The sequence below is a fragment of the Nicotiana tomentosiformis genome, chromosome 9 (assembly GCF_000390325.3).
Source record: "Nicotiana tomentosiformis chromosome 9, ASM39032v3, whole genome shotgun sequence".
NCBI lineage: Eukaryota > Viridiplantae > Streptophyta > Magnoliopsida > Solanales > Solanaceae > Nicotiana > Nicotiana tomentosiformis.
In genome coordinates this window covers 35,398,751-35,416,560 of record NC_090820.1, presented here as the reverse complement: position 1 = coordinate 35,416,560, position 17,810 = coordinate 35,398,751, and the positions used below count along the sequence as shown (strand labels likewise).

The 17,810-nt window shown below is 36.8% G+C and overlaps 2 protein-coding genes across 3 annotated transcripts; one reads left to right on the top strand and one right to left on the bottom strand.

Moving 5' to 3' along the window:
- The first annotated feature begins 679 nt into the window (after positions 1-679).
- Positions 680-2,528, top strand: LOC104090802 (uncharacterized). Its single transcript, XM_009595985.4, has 5 exons — positions 680-1,033; positions 1,365-1,471; positions 1,587-1,734; positions 1,836-2,030; positions 2,138-2,528. The coding sequence occupies exons 1-5, from the start codon at positions 818-820 to the stop codon at positions 2,366-2,368; spliced, it is 897 nt and encodes a 298-aa protein (XP_009594280.1). The 5' UTR covers positions 680-817; the 3' UTR covers positions 2,369-2,528.
- Positions 2,529-2,864: 336 nt separating this feature from the next.
- Positions 2,865-6,841, bottom strand: LOC104110711 (DEAD-box ATP-dependent RNA helicase 42). 2 transcript variants are annotated; one of them, XM_070186136.1, is made up of 5 exons: positions 6,325-6,841; positions 5,194-6,213; positions 4,640-4,935; positions 3,670-3,873; positions 2,865-3,367 (listed from the first exon to the last, which is right to left on the bottom strand). In XM_070186136.1, exons 1-5 carry the CDS (start codon positions 6,803-6,805, stop codon positions 3,236-3,238), a joined length of 2,133 nt encoding a protein of 710 aa, XP_070042237.1. In that variant the 5' UTR covers positions 6,806-6,841; the 3' UTR covers positions 2,865-3,235. The 2 variants fall into 2 exon arrangements, with proteins under 2 accessions (XP_070042237.1, XP_070042238.1); XM_070186137.1 differs by lacking the exon at positions 2,865-3,367 and having other exon boundaries at positions 3,705-3,873; positions 4,696-4,935.
- Between the last annotated feature and the right edge of the window lie 10,969 nt (positions 6,842-17,810).

Sequence of the window (17,810 nt, the reverse complement as noted above, 5' to 3'; positions counted from 1 at the left end):
AGTTGCTGCTCAAAAGTATTTTTCAAATTAATTAACCAAACACAAACTATTTCTACCAAAATTACTTGTCCTGATTTTTAAAGCTTAGTAAAAGAGATAGATTGGGTAAGTGGGATCTAGACCTGTCCTCTATGCAAATGTGAGGATGAAATAGTCTACCATCTCTTCTTCAGTTGCTCTTACTCCCAAAGTGTCTGGAAAAAATAAAAATTACTTCAATGGCAAAACATCGGTAGACCAGTTATGAATTGTTTGAATGGCCAGTCTCCGAAGTAAAGGGGAAGAATGCAGTTGCAAATCTATATACAATGGTATTGGCAAGAAAGAAATGGTACAGTAGATGTTAGAATATCTCTGGTCGATTTTACTTTATTAACCATAAAGAAACCTCAAAAATAAGTTTTACTTAGTTATAACGTTAGAAAAATCATAAAACAGTTATTCGAAAACTAGATTCAAAATACACTGTTAATATATATAATTATAAACTTAAATCCTAAAAGAAAAAAAGGAAAACCCCGCCTTTACTTTTTCAAAATGAAATTATCAACGTTTATTTAGGATTCCTTGTCACAAAACCCAAAAGAAGGTGACCGTTACACAAAAGTCCCCTCCCTTTTCTTATCTCCTACTACTAATTCATTATCCCTTTTCATTTTCTTTGATTTTCAAATTCAAAACTGACCGTTGCAAAACTCTTTCCTTTTTCTATTACACCCAAACTCCAAATCCCATTCATAAAATCACTCTTTTGTTCATTCTCCAAAACTCACAAACCCTTCCAAGAAAAAGTGTGAAAAAAATCTGAATTTCTCAAATGGCACTCAGATCACTCGATAACGCTCTCCCGGTTGCACTTGAAAGACCCAAAAAACAAGCAAAAGTCATAGCAGCAGTAAACCAAAATCAGAATCAGAAACAGCCTGAAATTGTTGTCAATGATGAAAACAAGGCTCCTGTGCCAGATTCCATCGTTGATTACATCCCATCTGAAAATCTTGAACCTATTGCTGACCCAGATAGCAAAATCCAGGTAACTCTATTTTTCTGTGGATTTAAGTTATCTACACCATCAGTGTAAAGATTTTTTACACTGTCAGTATAATTTAACTTGTTACAACAGGTTTTCACTCAATTTTTCAGGTTATCTATTATACCCCATCCACGTCTTATATACTTGTTAAAAGATTCACTAATTAATCAATTTGAATTAGACATGATGTGGTAGAATTCTGAATCTGAATTTATGAAGTTTAAATCCCGGATCTGCTTGTGGGGAGAACCCTCTTGTTGTTTCTTCTCTTTTTCTTGAAATTAAAGATTTTATAACCATTTTGATTGACTTTTTCTTTTGTAAATTTCAGGGACTTGTTGAAGGGTTGGAATCTAAAGATTGGTTGGAAATTTGTCACTCACTGAATGATACTAGGCGATTTGTGTTGTTTCACTCTGCTCTCTTGCTGCCAATTTTGTGAGTTCATTTTTGAATTTATGGAAATGTGTTGTTTGATTTTAGCTGTTTGAATTTGTGGGATGAGAGATGGGGTTTCTTTTTTACTTATTTTTATGTGGTTTTGCAATGGTAGGGACAAAGTTATGTTGGTGATTGTTAAGGCAATGAAAAATCCAAGAAGTGCTCTTTGCAAGACTTCTGTCATGGCTTCAGCTGATATCTTCAAAGCTTTTGGTGATAAGTTATTTGAATCACCTATTTCTGATGCATTTGAAAATGTGGTATGTATCTACCCTTAAGGATCTTGTCAGAACTATTGAGTCGGTAACGTTCTAGTGCACTGTCTAATGATGATTTAATTGGATTGTATGGCTTTTTACAGCTTTTGCAGCTGATGCTGAAGGCTTCTCAAGACAAAAAGTTTGTTTGTGAAGAAGCAGATAAGGCACTTGAGGCAATGGTGGAGTCTATGACTCCTCTTCCTTTGCTCCATAAGCTTCACACCTATGTGAAACATTCCAACATGAGAATCAGAGCAAAAGCTGCAGTCTCAATTTCAGATTGTATTTCTAAAATGGTTGGTTAACTTATACATTCCCTTGAACTCACAACTCATTTCTTTCCAGAATGTAGCTGATGCAGCATTTTGCTAACACAAACTAACGGTTGGCATTTCTATTCTAGGAACGGAACGGAATGGAGGAGTTTGGATTCGTTTCGTTGGTTCAAATTGCTGTAAATTTGCTCAATGATCGACTCCCCGAGGCAAGAGAAGCAGCTAGAGGTATAGTGGTTTCAGTATACGAGGCGTTAACACAGAATGAAGAGCAGAGACAAGATACATGGCAAGACTTTTGCCAGTCTAATCTTCCAGCAATTCATGCACAAGCCATGGTTAAAATTGTTTCTTCTTAGTAGACTTTATAAAAGACAGAGTAGTAGCAGTAAAAGCTCTTGTTTAGTGAGCCTAGGAAGCAGCAGCATGCTGCAACTTCATGTATTATCATTTTGTTCCCAAAAACTTGTTTGAGAAGTATTTTAAATGAAATAATAGTCTTCACTCACAAGTCTTCAACCTTTCTTCCAAGTGAAATTCATGTCAAGAACAATTTCAACTTCACCAACAAATACTTTTGTTCAACTGAACTTAAAATACTCATTTCTTTTCAACTTCACTCAAATAAATAGGCTCCATTTTTCATTTTTTTCAACCATAATCAAAGATCACAGAACTCTAAAAATGCTGATGATAAAAACAATGCCTCGTGAAATAGTTCATAGAGCTTGCTGCAATGACTGATTGAAATCTTCTTTCAGCTTAGCAATCCATAATAGGTAACTGACATCATAGCAATCCGCTGCAACAGTTTTCTCACCCAACAATGATGCAATAGAAAAGTACAACCACAAATAAAAGGGAAAATTGTTTAATTATATATGCACACAAATAATGTGGGGTTGTGTATGTTTTACATTGATGTATTCTCAACAAATGCACATTGTGCATGAAATCTCCAAGCCTCATAAATAGACAGAAAAGGGTAGCTCCTAGTAAAAGAATGAGGAAATAAAAAGCTCTATTTGATCTTTCAAGTAAAGCAAAACAAGATTGTATCCCACAGATAAAATGCTCTATGTTGGTCCATTGATAAGATAGAGAGACCCTCATTTCTTGTATCTGCTGCAATCAAGGACGGGCAGCTTCAATCTCATTAGCATAGATGCCAAGATATCACCAAAATTTCTCCGAGACACAAAGGATCTAGTCTTCTTCAACACAGATTATTCTGGTTCAACCAATGAGCGCAAGGCCATCTCAACATCAGTTAATGGTTGTCCAGCATAAAGTTTCAGTTTCCCCTTCTTCACAACGATTGCCTTCATAGCATGTGATCTAATTGCCTCGATAAGTTCCTGAAAATATAAGTATTTTATGCCTTCTTAATAAGTGAATGATCAGAATTAAAAAATAGCATGGTACATACACAAGTTGAAAATTCGGTTACGCATGCAAAGGTTCATAGATACTGTCACTCTTTCAGAGTAACAAATTAACCAACTTTTCTTTAGTGGACTTTCAACAGTACTAATAGTCCTTGAAAGGGTAGTAGGGTGGTTGTTATCAAAAACTTAATAATGTCCTCAAAATGCAATTGGAATAGAATGCAATACATGGAAATAACCTAAAGATACTCAGACAAGCTTAATATTCTTACTTTAACAGGAAAAGGGACAATTTCAGCACTGAAGTCTCCTAAATCGTCAAAGAAGGACTCCAAGAGATAACAAAAATTGGTGGCATCACCACGATCTTCAAATGCAACTGTATGAGATGAGCTACCATTCGCATTAGAGCTACTTTTTATGGCAAATAATCCTTCTGGTCCTTCATCTTCATGACCTCTCTGCATGCGTATAACCTGCATATTAACATGCACGTTAGTAACAGAAGCATGAAGCAAAAGCCACAGCAAACACATTTATTCAGACTTTGGAAAATTGGAAACAGACAGGACAGGAAACAAAAACATATCTATCTGACATAGGATTAAGATTTGTCCATTCAAAACGCATTAACATATAAATTTTGACTGTGAATATCCAATATAAGGTCAATGAATCACACAAGAGCATTGTCAAGTATCTTTCTTGCTATACTGAATTACTGGTACTTAAACAACCGGATGTCAGCAATATACCAACTAGAAAAGTTCTCTGATCTTAACACAAATATGCAAGTGCCTCAGTAAGGGAATCCGTGAAATATATGAAACAAAATTATTGAGGAGAGCAACAACCAAAGGAAGAGGGTAAGGTTATACAATATGCAAGGGAGATAAAAATGGCTGGTTAAAGCACTTCTAGCACGATGCTACATAAAATCTGATAAATATTTCTCACATGATAAGACAAGGATCACAGTTATCCCCCCCCCCCCAAAAAAAAAAAAAGAGACAAGGCAACGATCCCAAGTTCAAGTAAACTGCAGTAACATCACATGGTTTCAGTTCAACAAATTGGCTTCCTCCCAGACTTCCCACCTTTCAAAATCTAAACAGGGCTCAGATCATTTTTTTTTCTTTTGACATCACCAAGTTTGCTGTAATACTTAGAACCACAAATAGTGGGAATACAAGCTGTCGAAAACAAACAAGTAAGAAGTGATCATAGATCCCATATACATACAAGAACATAAGGAAGACTGAACCACCACAAGTCAGTATCATTTCCTGATTTCATACCCCCGTTTGGTTTCACTACTTTTTTATCCTTAACCTCCTCCATCTTTGAAGCTCCATTTCGATTTGACTTCTTGTGTCTGTTCATTGTTGTAGTACTCTTCATACTATGTGATTCTTTTGAGTCCACAACTTCAACCAAAGTGTTTCCAGTATTTGAAATAGTTCCTGTCTCCTGAATTGGTTTTTTTGAGTTTGCAGCTTCAAACAAACTGCTCCCATTATTTCTATCTACCGAAATATCTGTAGGTTACAACCAAACAGTGCAGTACATTAAAATGCATCTCTCGCTGATAACAGAAACTAGTGTAACAAGAGACAAAATTGGTTCCAAGATTTCTCTCATTGTTTTTCAGCAGTTACTCAATAGGTGAAAGACATAAAGGTTTAACACTATAAAGTACAATTTCAGAAGGTAATCAATAGATACAAACCTTGGGCAGCGATAAAGCGTGTCATTACATAAAAATGAAGCCAGTTAAAAGGGTTTTAGAATGTTACCGATTCCTGGTTCACATTCCTCCAAGTCTGATGCAATTCTTTTTTTCTTCCGCCCTCTCGTCTCCAATGAGTTCTTCTTGACAGATTTGACAACATCAACTTTTCCACCTTCAACTTTTTTAATACTCCTTCCTTTTTTCCGCCTCAGGTTGTTTTCGGATGATTTCTTCATCTGTACAGGTGTTTCGGATTCTGCCTCTTCAGTGTTCTCTTTTCTCTCTATGCTTTCACCAAAATTCATGATAGCACCTCTGTGAGAATCAAGGGTGAACAGGTCTACCTCATCATCGCCTGACACATCGACCCCACCTTCTCCATTTCCGTTCTTCAGTACTTCAGTGCTGCCTTCCGCGGTTTTTTCTCCAATTGTACCAGCACTTGGATGTTCAGGGGGCACAAAACCCTTTGGTTTATTACTTGGCTTACTGCCGAAATCTCTAAATTTATGCTTTCTTTTAAATATTAAAGCAGCATTAAGCTCTTTCTCATCCAAATCAACACCATCTTTCCTGCCATTTTTATCAACATCCACCCTTGGATAAGTAACAGAATTTGCAGGCTGCTTGTCGCTACCCTTCTCCAGTCTCTTTCTCATCTTGATTAATCGTTCGTCAACTTCCTTCTTTATTCCAATTTTAACATCACTATCTTCTTCATCCTCGCTCTCCTTATCGACGTTACTTCCCTTCGTCTTCAACCTCTCCTTCTCTCTTGCCTCCCTTGCCATATGTCGAATTTCCTTTATCTTTTTCTCCATTTCAGTCTCATCCACAAATACAATACCCCCATTTTCACCATTTTGCTTTCCGTCTCCATTCACAAACATTCTCAATTTGTGCTTACTTTTACCTTCCAAATCCAAATCCAGGACTTCATTTTTATAGCCATTACGATCCGAAGTTCCATTTTTTCCACTATAATCAGCTGAACCAAGTACCCAAACAGCACAAACCGTTTGAAATACAAAGGCTCCAACTACCCACAACCCAAATTTCAGTAACGAGCTTTTAGTAAAGACACCTGTAGTTGCATCAACAACTCATTTTTACAGCCATTAAGGTCTTTAAAAAGTTTTTAACTTTTATAGCATAAATCATCAAAATTCACTACAGGGGTTTTAGAAAAATATACCTGCAGATGCATTAACAACTCCGGCAGGGCCTGAAACTTCTGACAGCCGGAGTTCTTGATTTCCCGACGTGTTCAGCTCATTTCCGGCGGCTAGGTCGAAGGAAAAAATGTGGGTTTGTTGGAGTGGGGTTTCATAGAAAGTACCTGCAGTGTCATTAACAACTCCGGCGGGCTCTGAAACTCCCGGCAGCCGGAGTTCTTGATTTTCCTGCAGTTTCAGCTCGTCTCCGACGACTTGGTCAGAAGGCAAAATGTGGGTGTGTAGAATTGGGGTTTCAAGGGGACTTATTATTGGTTCAGTTCGGGGGTTTATGTAGGGTTTAGTTAGGGTTTTAAGTATTTTTGGACGGAGATAGTTTTTTCTCTTTGTGAGTTTTCTTGGGCGCGGTGTAATCACGGCACATGCTAGCAAAAGGGGTTTCCTTGAAAGGAGAGCGTGAGGTCGAACGAAACATGGTGAAGTACTGTAAGCTCCCGCCATGGTTGTGGAGTTTGGACCTCAACACTCAAATGTGACTGCAATTTATTTTTTATTTTTTATAAATCATTATAGCATTATGCTTTTTATTAAAGGATAAATTAGCAAGAGCATTTCACTTTACTACCCACCTCTTAGACTTGAACTTTTCTTTTGACTTATTGGTTAGTAATATTACAATTTTTTTTACAGTGTTAAAATAAATACCTTTTCTAGAGCCGTCAAAATGGGTTTGGTCAAGTCAGCCCAACCCAACTCGCTATTTGAATAGAGTTGGGTTGAATTATTTTAGCCAATTTAAAACTAAGGCTTACAAGTCCGACCCAAGTTAGTCCACTGACCCTTGAGGCTTGACCGAGTCTATGTCTAGGTCAACCCATAGGCCAAAAATTAATTAAATTCAAATTTACATATTTAATATTTAATAAAAGTAAAAACTAAAAAAATTAATAACTATAATCCCCATTCTCCAACCTAGTTTGCTCATTTACCCTTCCATATCAATTAGAATTTAGATTTTTGATATGCATGTAATATGACAAGATTAGTTTTTATTTTGCTTAATTAACAACGAACCAAAAAAGTTTTAAGTGGCCAATGATCAGTTTGGTTGCTTTAATATATTATTAATAATTAAACTATTTTTCGGTATAGAAAAAGGTTAAGTTTTAATACCCAAAGAAAATTGACAACACTAGCAAACTTCATGCATTTTAAATATTTTATGGACTATAATGATGAAATCAGCAAATGATGTTAAACCTAAAGTACAAAACCTCAACATATAAACCATTGAAGCTATCCCTGAACCTGAGAAAAGTGAAAGAAAAGTACAGCAGCAACAACAACAATAACATACCCAGTATAATCCCACAAGTAAGGAAAAGTATTAAAAAAAATATTCATGTAACGTTAAAAAGAAGAGTTAGAAATATAGAGAATTTGCTTTTTAATTACGAGATTCATTATTCATATGATTAAGAAACTATGTCACGAAGACATATTTAAAGATTAGGGGGAAAAATCCAAAAATTGAAGGGTTGACCCGCCCTAGTCCACGACCCTACACGAGAGGAAACTTATGCTTAGAGCGGGCGAGGAGATGGTGACTTTTGTTATGAGTGTAGAAAAGGGGGCACAAAAGGAAAAAAATAACTCTAAGTGTTGAATGGAAAGTGAAGGGCTCAAAATAGAAGGCTGCATTGAGTGAGAAAGATAAGTGTGGGGTGTACCCCAGGAAGGTTGTGAAGAAGCTGTCTGCCTAGATGTGCACATTAGTCCGAAGGCGAGGAATGAAGCCCGACTTTGACTTAGACCCCGACTAGATGTTCAGGGAAGCTTCCTTTCCCTTATGTTTTTTAATTGTGTGTCATGGGAACATGCCACAACTTAAAGTGTGGGGTGGAGGATATATTATATGTTGTATGTATATGTGTTAGTTTTGTTAGTTGTAGTAGTTGGAATATTGAAAAAACCATAAAAATTAAAAAAAATTCGATTTTTCCCGACGATGGATATCATTCGACGGGTTTCTTGAGGGATTAAAGTCGAAAGAAAAAGACAAAAAGATTTTCTTTTGTTAGGTAGTGTATTAATTCCCTCTTGGTTTTTCTTTGTGTCGCGGTTCTTTTCTAAGGGTTTTGTTTGAACCGGGTGTAGTTAGTTTTTATTTTTGTTAGGAGTAGGAAACTTTGTGCTATGATTTGAATTGAAGGCGATATATCTTAACTTTATTATGCCTTGATAATAGTAAGTGTTTTAGTTATGATACTGAGGCTCAGTTTGTGACTTTTGTATAAGTACCTTAAATTGGATGATCTTAACTTTGCTTAACTGCTTTGACTAGAGTGTCTTGATGAGTCCAATCCTGAGTGAGTTATGTGCCATGTGTGTGTGAGGTTTTGTATTATTCAATGCATTGCATTTGGTGTCTAGAACTTGTCCCGTGTATTTGTATAGCAAAATAATAGTTTTGTTCAGTCTTGGAAGTGATATAGGCATTTCTTTGTTGAGCCAGTTATATGCTTTTACCCACCTAATTGTTATGTATCTTAGTTAACCCCTTTTAGCCTGTAATCATATTTTTTTGGTAACCACATTACAAGCCTTATCAAATTGTTTTAATTGACCATCTATTTGAACTATTTACCTCTCGTGAGCACTTGAATTTGATATGAACTTTGCAAAAGTTGAAGTGTGGGGTGATTGGGTTGGCGTTTGAGTGGAACTAATGAAATAAGGAGAAAGGTGTACTATTAAAATAAAAGTAAGATCCACTTGAATTGAATAAGAAAAGAAAAAAAAATAGTTGTATTATTGTGAAAAAATATTCTTGATAGCGGTAACTCTTGATGTAATTGTACTTAAAGAAGTAGGGAGTTAATGTATATTGATGTGAAGGTGGAGTGTTGGTTTTACATAAGTGTGGGGTTTTGAACAATGAAATGTATGTATTAAAGTGCTTAGGAAGGTGTAGTCACTCTTATATCTAAATGTATCCTACCCATCCCGTAGCCTACATTACAACCAATTAAAGTCCTACTTGATCCTCGACTGAATGAACTCAATTAGTAGAGTAGTACATTACGACCAAGGCCTATGGTACGTCTTTTGTGGCATATGAATGTTATTTCTGAGAGTGAACGGATTCTTTCTATCTCGAGTTCCTAGTTGTTCTTAATTTCTATTGTGTGTGAAACTACTCTCTATTGTTATGTGAGGGCATTTGATTCATGAAGGAAAGGTAATGTCATTGACTTCTGTTTTAGAGTAAGTGAGCGGGTTGTGAAAAATGCATGGTGATTTTGAGTCAAATCTTGAGGCTAGGATGTTACGGTATTGTACTTAATCTGTTTTAAATATTCTTGGTGTGATGAGTTATGAGAGTTGTTTAAAAAGGTCGTGCCTATGTGAAGTGTAGTTTGATTGCTCGAGGACGAGCAATGGTTTAAGTGTGGGGTGTTTATGGTAGGCTACAATTATGTATTTTAGTTGCTTAATTCACTCTAATTCACTGCACTTTACATGTTTTGAGCTTTAATTGATAGTGTTTTGCATTTATTTTGTGTTTTATGTCTTGTTGGAGTGATTCCGGGTGATGTAGATGTGATGGAGCTAAATCGAGTGATTTGGAGCTTTGAAGTCTGAGTAAATGCCCAAGGGATTAAGCCCAGATCGTGTTCGGTGGTCGTGAACCACATCTTGACATAAAAAAGCAAGGAAAATTCCGTACTCTGAGAAAGCCCCACTACCGCAGCGCGTGGTGCACCGCGCGTGTACAATTTCCTGCTGCCTATCAGAAACAACTCTCTAAATTTCTCCACTAATGCCCCGCATAGCGCGTCGCCCCATGCGGTGCGCTTATGCAATTGTTTCAGAGTAGATGTCCTATTTTGGCTAGGAGAAGGTGATTTCATCTAGACCTGACCCTACTTGGTATATATACATAGAAAGGAGGAGTTATAAGAACACGAGCACGAGGATTTCATCATTCCTTCCTCACTCAAGACACGAGTTTGGATTGAATTTATGTTTTAATATACTTTAACTTTATTTTTGATAAATTGCTCCATATCTATGGAGTAGTTCTCTTTAGAGTTTGATGGATTTAGTGTATTGATGATTGTTTGTGGATTATAACTATAGTTTTATGTATTGAAGCATTTTTGGATGAATTAACTGTGTTATCTATATTCACTTGTTTATGTAATCGAGAAAGGTATAACTTTTTACATATAGTCCCTAAGTGTGAAGTTTGAGTTGTAAGAGTTGATCGTAGTTCGAATTGTGTAAAAACAGCCCCGGAATGGAGTTTTGACGGTTCCAATGGCTCCGTATGGTATTTTAAGACCCATTTAGATGGTGGGCCCGCCCGCCGCAGTACACCAAATTAAAAAACCCGCGAGGCTTGGGCTGGGTTGGACTAGGCTGGCCCATTTTGACAGGAGGCATAATTTTATATGAGGGGATTAAATATGATTAGAGTAATTTTTGAAATCACTTTGCTAAATGTCAAAGAAATTCAATAAATGTATAACCTAAAAAATTAATTATTACATATATTAATAGAATAATTTTATATTATTGAATCTCCTTTCTCCAAGCTAGCTTTGTTGTTGCACAAAAAACAGTTTAAAACTTCATTATAGAAGAGATATTAAAAGTAAGAATAAAGAGATAAATGTTGATAAGAAATAAAATATGTATTTAAAAAATTAATTAAGATAGAAGGGATAAAATTATTTAAAGTTTGCGGGTAAATTTGATTTTTAAGTAAATTTGAAGGAGTAAAATGACTTTTTAAAATCACAAACTAATAATAATAACTTAATTATAAGGTATAATAAAAGGCAAAACATGAAGTGGTCTTAGGGTTTATTATTTGACTCTTTATTCTCAAATATCTGCTACGACTACTGTGACGACCCATCCGGTCGTTTTGAGTATTACAGCCTCATTTCCTCATTTACTGCTCAATTTATGCCTTGCAGTTAATTTATGACTTATCGGGTTAGTTGGTTCGGGTCCGGAAAGATTTCAGAGTAAAATGAGACACTTATTCTCATAATTAAAAACTTAAGTTGGAAAAGTTGATCGGATATTCACTTATGTGTAAACGACCTCGGAATTAAATTCTGACCATTCCAATAGTTCTGTATGGTGATTTTGGATTTAGGAGCGTGTCCGAAAAATTATTTGGAGATCTGTAGTGGAATTAGGCTTAAAATAGCGAAAGTCGAATTTTTGAAAAGTTTGACCGGGGGTTGACTTTTTGACATCGGGGTCAAAAATCCGATTCTGAAAATTGAAATACCTTTGTTATGTCATTTATGACTGTGTGTGCAAAATTTGAGGTCAATCAAACGTGATTTTATAGGTTTCGGCATTGTTTGTAGAAATTTAAAATTTCAAAGTTCATTAGGCTTGAATTGGGGTATGATTCATGATTTTAGTGTTGTTTGGGGTGATTTGAGGGTTCGAATAATGTGGCGTGTCAGTGGGATAGTTGCATTTAATAATGTAAGGTCATTGGACCTAGAATGGGTACTATCATGTTTGATTACAATATATTAAAAAAGGATAATATTGAAAGTCGGCTTAGCAAGTGCTTATGGTTCTGGTTGGGGCGAGAGAGCTCCATGACTTGTTGATCTGATAAGGGGTTACGCGATTCTGCGTGTTTCTTTATTATCAACAGTGTACGAAGGTGTTGGGATGAGGTTTTGTTCGATATAGGGTTTAATGTTAGTACTTGATTAGTTTGGAGTAGTTACTGTGATCAGGAATGGTGCTACGAGCGGGCGAGTTGTGTAATATGCTGGGTGATTATATCTGTGATTATAGTTATAGATCGATGCAGCTTGTTCAGACTCATATAGTGCGTAAATGTAAGATTCGTGTCTTGAAGAGAAATTCTGAAGGTTAGGAATTGAATGCCAAGGTTTTCGGGCTAAGGTTAAATTAAGGATTTTCAGTTGTATTGTGTTGTGAGACCTATGTGGAATAGGGTGACGTGAGATCACCCTCGGGTACGTGCGTGGTAAGATGAAATAGTGATTTGATGGCTTGAAAACAACTCTTGGCACGTTCGAGGACAAACATATGTTTAAGTGGGGGAGAATGTAACGACCCAGCCGATCGTTTTAAGTATTACAACCTTATTTCCTCCATTTACTGCTCAATTTATGCCTTACAGTTGTTTTATGACTTATCTGGTTAGTTGGTTCGGGTCCAGAAGGATTTCGGAGTAAAATAAGACACTTAATCTCATAATTAAAAACTTAAGTTGGAAAAGTTGATCGGATATTCACTTATGTGTAAACGACCTCGGAATTGAATTCTGATGATTCTAATAGTTCCGTATGGTAATTTTGGACTTAGGAGCATGTCCGGAAAATTATTTGGAGGTCTGTAGTGGAATTAGGCTTGAAATGGCGAAAGTCGAATTTTTGGAAAGTTTGACCGGGGGGTTGACTTTTTGATATCGGGGTCGGAATCCGATTCTAAAAATTAGAATACTTCCGTTATGTCATTTATGACTTGGTGCAAAATTTGTGGTCAATCGGACGTGATTTGATAGGTTTCGGCGTTGTTTGTAGAAATTTGAAATTTCAAAGTTCATTAGGCTTGAATTGGGGTATGATTCATGGTTTTAGCATTATTTGAGGTGATTTGAGGGTTTGACTAAGTTTGTATGATGTTTTGGGACTTGATGATATGTTTGGTTGAGGTCCCCGGGGGGCTCGGGGTGAGTTTCGGGAGGTTAACATATCATTTTTGGACTTGGCATGTTGGCTGAAGACTGCTGGTGAGTTTTTCTGGTTTCCTTCTTCGCATTTGCGAGTGGGCCCTCACGTTTGCGAAGGGGAATTTGAGGCAGGCAAGATTTTCCCTTCGTGTTCGCGAGGGGGTCTCGCTTTCGCGAAGAGGAGTTGGTGTTAAAGCTTCGCGTTCGCGAAGAAGAGAAGACAGTTGGGGATCCCATGCGTTTGGCCTTCGCGTTCGCGTGGGGTGTGTCGCATTCGCAAAGCGAGGGGACATCAAAGCTTCGCGTTCGTCAGGCTTGTGTCGCGTTCGCGAAAGGTTAATTCTGGGCAGTAGAGTATGTGCTTCGCGAACACGAGGCTCCTTCCGCGTTCGCGATGAAGGTATATCTGGGTAGAAATAAAAGTCCCAAAACGGGAGTTTTGAGTTCTTAATACAAAATTAAATTGGGAGCTCGGTAGAAGGCGCTTTTTGGAGATATTCTTGCGTGGGTATTTGAGGTAAATGATTCTTATCTAATTTTGATTAATTTTCATGATTATGCCTTTGAATCCATCATTTAATCGGTGAATTAAGTTGAAACTTTTAGAAAGCCCTCTCGGTTTAATTTGAATATTTGAAGGTCGAGTTGAGGTCGAATTTTGGTAAAATTGATATGGTTAGACTCGTGGTTGAATGGGTTTTTCGAATTTTGTAACTTTTGTCGTGTTTCGATACGTGGGTCCCACGGACGATTTTTGAGTGTAATTTCGGATTTTGTGGAAAAATTAGTATTTGATATGGAATAAATTCATATAATTTGTGTTGGCTGAATCAAATTAATTGTGACTAGATTCGAGCCGTTCGGAAGTTGATACACGCAGAATGGAATTTCTAGAGCATTGTTTAGCTTGCTCGACATTGGATTCGGCTTGTTCGAAGTAAGTAACTCTTCTAATCTTGGAGCTGAGGGTATGAATATATATATATATATATATATATATATATATATATATATATATATTATGTGAATTATTTGGAGGTGACGCACATGCTAGGTGATGGGCGTGTGGGCCTGCACCATAGAAATTGTGACTTAATTGTTTCGTGGAATTTTGTAGTCAAATAATCTTGGCATTTTCCATGCAGTTTTATGTGTTAAAGAAATTGAGCTGAGAATCATATTAAAAATCATGTTGAGGTTATGTGCCAGTATTATTGGGACCCACAGAGGTCATATTGCTTTGAATTATTTGTTTTAAATTTAAAATTTATATTCACTTATATTCATTTCATTACAAATTATATCTCAGTCTCTGTTGTTATTTATTGATACATTATATCATCATTTTCGGCCTATTTTCATGACATTGTGAGCCCGTGAGAGAGAGACTTGAGAGATTGATGACTGAGGGAGGCCGAGGGCCTGACTGTGAGGATATATTTGGGATCGAACTAGGGCTGCTTATCGGGCGGATTGGGCGGTTAATTACTCTTAACGGTTTGGCTTAACGGTTATCGGCTTTTAAATGTATTAATCCTCTAGCCACCCGATAAGATATCGGGCGGATTGGTATCGGTTTAGCTCTTATTGGGCGGATTGGTATCGGTTGAGCTCTTATTGGGCGGTTATCGGGTGGTTATCGGCCTAATTCAATCTATATTGTGTGCGTTAATTATTTGCTGACCACCTAGCATACAAATTCAGAATAGAAAATTACACATTGAGTCCAGACATACATGTCTGTTAACGCCTACATAAGAATGATGTAGTGTGTGATGTGGTGTAAAGTGAAAAAAGCATAACACATTGTAGTCTATATTACATCCCAAAGCAGACTATGATATGATGTAATTAAGGAAAAAGTAGTTCTAATGGATATGCCACTGTAACTCTTGCTAGCTATAACATGGATCATACAAGGATATCAAATTTCATTGAGATAACTATGTGATTGCCTGGGTTTAGATGCAAAGGAACAATTTCAGTAGTTTAGCTCATTAAATAAAATGGTATCTAAGCTTTTATTAATTTATTCATAGCACAAACGAAGCAAAATTACTATAAATGTGCGGTCCTTCCCTTTGTTTCTTATTCATTTCTCTTAGAAATGTAACAATATATTAATAATTAACACAAAGGCTGTGCTGGAGCCATATTTAATATTTTAAAAAGTAAAAATATGAGCTTGCTCTTCATACTAGGGCACTAAGATAGAGTGCTGAAAACCTGAAAGTCGACGAGATAGAGTATTGCGGGTGGCTGCTGGAGTGCTGGTTGAATTTCTACTGAAGCTGGTGAATTATGGTCGAATAAAGAGAACCATAATTCTGTTGGTGGCTGCTGGCTGAAGTTTAGGCATTAGGGTTCTGATTATTTAGAAATTAGACGTTAGAACTTAGAGATAGAGTACTAGAAGAAGTGGAAGGGTTTTTGATATTTAATATATATATATATATATATATATATATATATATATATATATATATATATATATATATATTCTTAACGGGTTAACGGATTATCCGTTAAGAAAATTGAATAATCCGCTCCCAAACCGATAAGCCGTTAATAAAAAAAATTCAATCTGTTCCCCGTCCGTTAAACCGTTAACCCGATACCAATAAACCATTAAGTTTCGGTTTCGATTCGATTTTTGATTTCGGTTCGATTTTGAACACTCCTAAATCGAACTGCATGACGCAGCAGGCCATGTTGGCTTTATATATATATATATAGTGAATCGGGGTTGCACGCCTGCAGCAAGCCTTATAAGCTTTATATAGATCGTGAGTTATTCGTGCGGATCTAGATATTGATACTATAGCACATGAGTTGTCCATGCAGATTATAGCGCTTGGGCTGAAGGAGCCCCTCCGGAGTCTGTACACACCCCCAGTGAGCGCAGGTACCTACTGAGTGCGAGTGCCGAGTGATTTGGGAGGATTGAGTGACTGTGAGGATTGAGTGATTGGGAGGACTGAGTGACTGGGAGGATTGAGTGACTGGGATAACTGAGTGAATTGATACTCTTAGAGTATGCATATGGTTTTATCACTATGTTGCATTGCATTGGCATGCACATTGACATATAGGCATAGAGATGTACTTTCCTCATGCTATTTGAAAATGAAACTTCCTAATGTAGAAGAAAGTTTTTGGGAAAAATCACAGCCTTCAGACTTACTCATATTTTGGTAATTTCAGTGAAAAGAATTGAGTTTTACTATTATACTTGAAAATAAAATGCTTATTTTTCCAGAAACTGTGAACGAGCTGAGCATTTTATTATTAAGTTATTCTTTGTGTTGCCTTAATTTTATTGTTATGAGATGCTATTGGATATTGCTGTGGACCCTGACCTTTGTTCTAGCTCGTCACTACTTTCAACATAAGGTTAGGTTTGTTACTTATTGAGTACATGGGGTTGGTTGTACTCATACTACACTTCTGCACCTTGCGTGCAGATATTGGATGTTGATGTTGATGTACTCGACGTTAGCTGAAATTGAAGACGTACCTGCGTTCCGGTTGTAGTTGCCTTTTGTTCATGGTAGCCTTAGATTTATAAGAATTTGTTTATGTACATTTCGAATAGATGATGTATTTATTTCATACCAGTTTTGTAAATTCTAATCTTAGAAGCTCATGATTTGTACTACCAGTTCTTGAGAAAATGTGTTGGTTTTATCTATTTTCTTTTAATTAATTACCTTATTAATTTCATTGGAATTGGATAGTTGGTAATTGGCTTACCTAGCAAGTTGGGTTAGGTACCATCACGACTAGTTGGATTTTGGATCGTGACAAGGTGGTATCAGAGCTATAGATTCATATGTTCTACAAGTCATGAGCAAGTGTCTAGTAGAGTCTTGCGGATCAGTATGATGACGTCCATACTTATCTTCGAGAGGCTACAGGGCATTTAGGATAATTTACCATCTTTCTTTCCTTATCATGCGGAATTGATTCAGATTGATACATAACTCTTTGGATTCCTTCCACGCATTCGTGTGCGCAGATGAGCGCTCGGTATCAGTCGCGTATCGTTAGCTTGTGATTCTATGAACGAGGTTCGAGATGTGTATTCCACGTTTTGGTGATGGGCCAGCCTGGAGGACTTGAGGCCATGGTTAGACCGCAGCTTAAGGTCGGTAGCTTCAGTTGTAACTTGTATATTTGGACTCATATGTCCGGTAATGTCCCTACGAGTGGAATTTGTGGCTTGATGAGCGGTGGAACGGTTTTATGATGAGTATGATGCTACTGCGGGATGTGTTAAAACGATTTGAATGTGACGAGAAGTGTTTCCTTGGAATTTAAAGGAAAGGCCATTGGGTGCTCGATTTTTGTTTCGATGTGACGTACAGTCTCGAGTATGAATGTTTTGAAGGATCTTTTGCTTTGTTAAATTTTGGGACAAATTAAATTCTCATGTCTGGTTAATGAGTTTGGACTCAGATAGACTAAGTGATTATATAGTAATTTTGACTGCGAAAGTGTATAACAAGATACCAATTTGAGGCTAAGTAAGTGGGTCATCCCCTGCAGAGTAATCTACGTAGGTGTGTTCCTTATAATGTGAGTGAAGGGTTTCATTTCTGCCAGCGGGGCGTATGTGTTGAGATTTGAATTTGAATCTGGGTGAGAAAGTTGACCTGAGTGTTAAGAGAATGAATGCGAGCTTAGTGGACGATTGAGGTATTTTTTTATGGTTGGCGTTGTATGAGCTTGAGAAGAACTTTTCGTTGAACTAACTACATT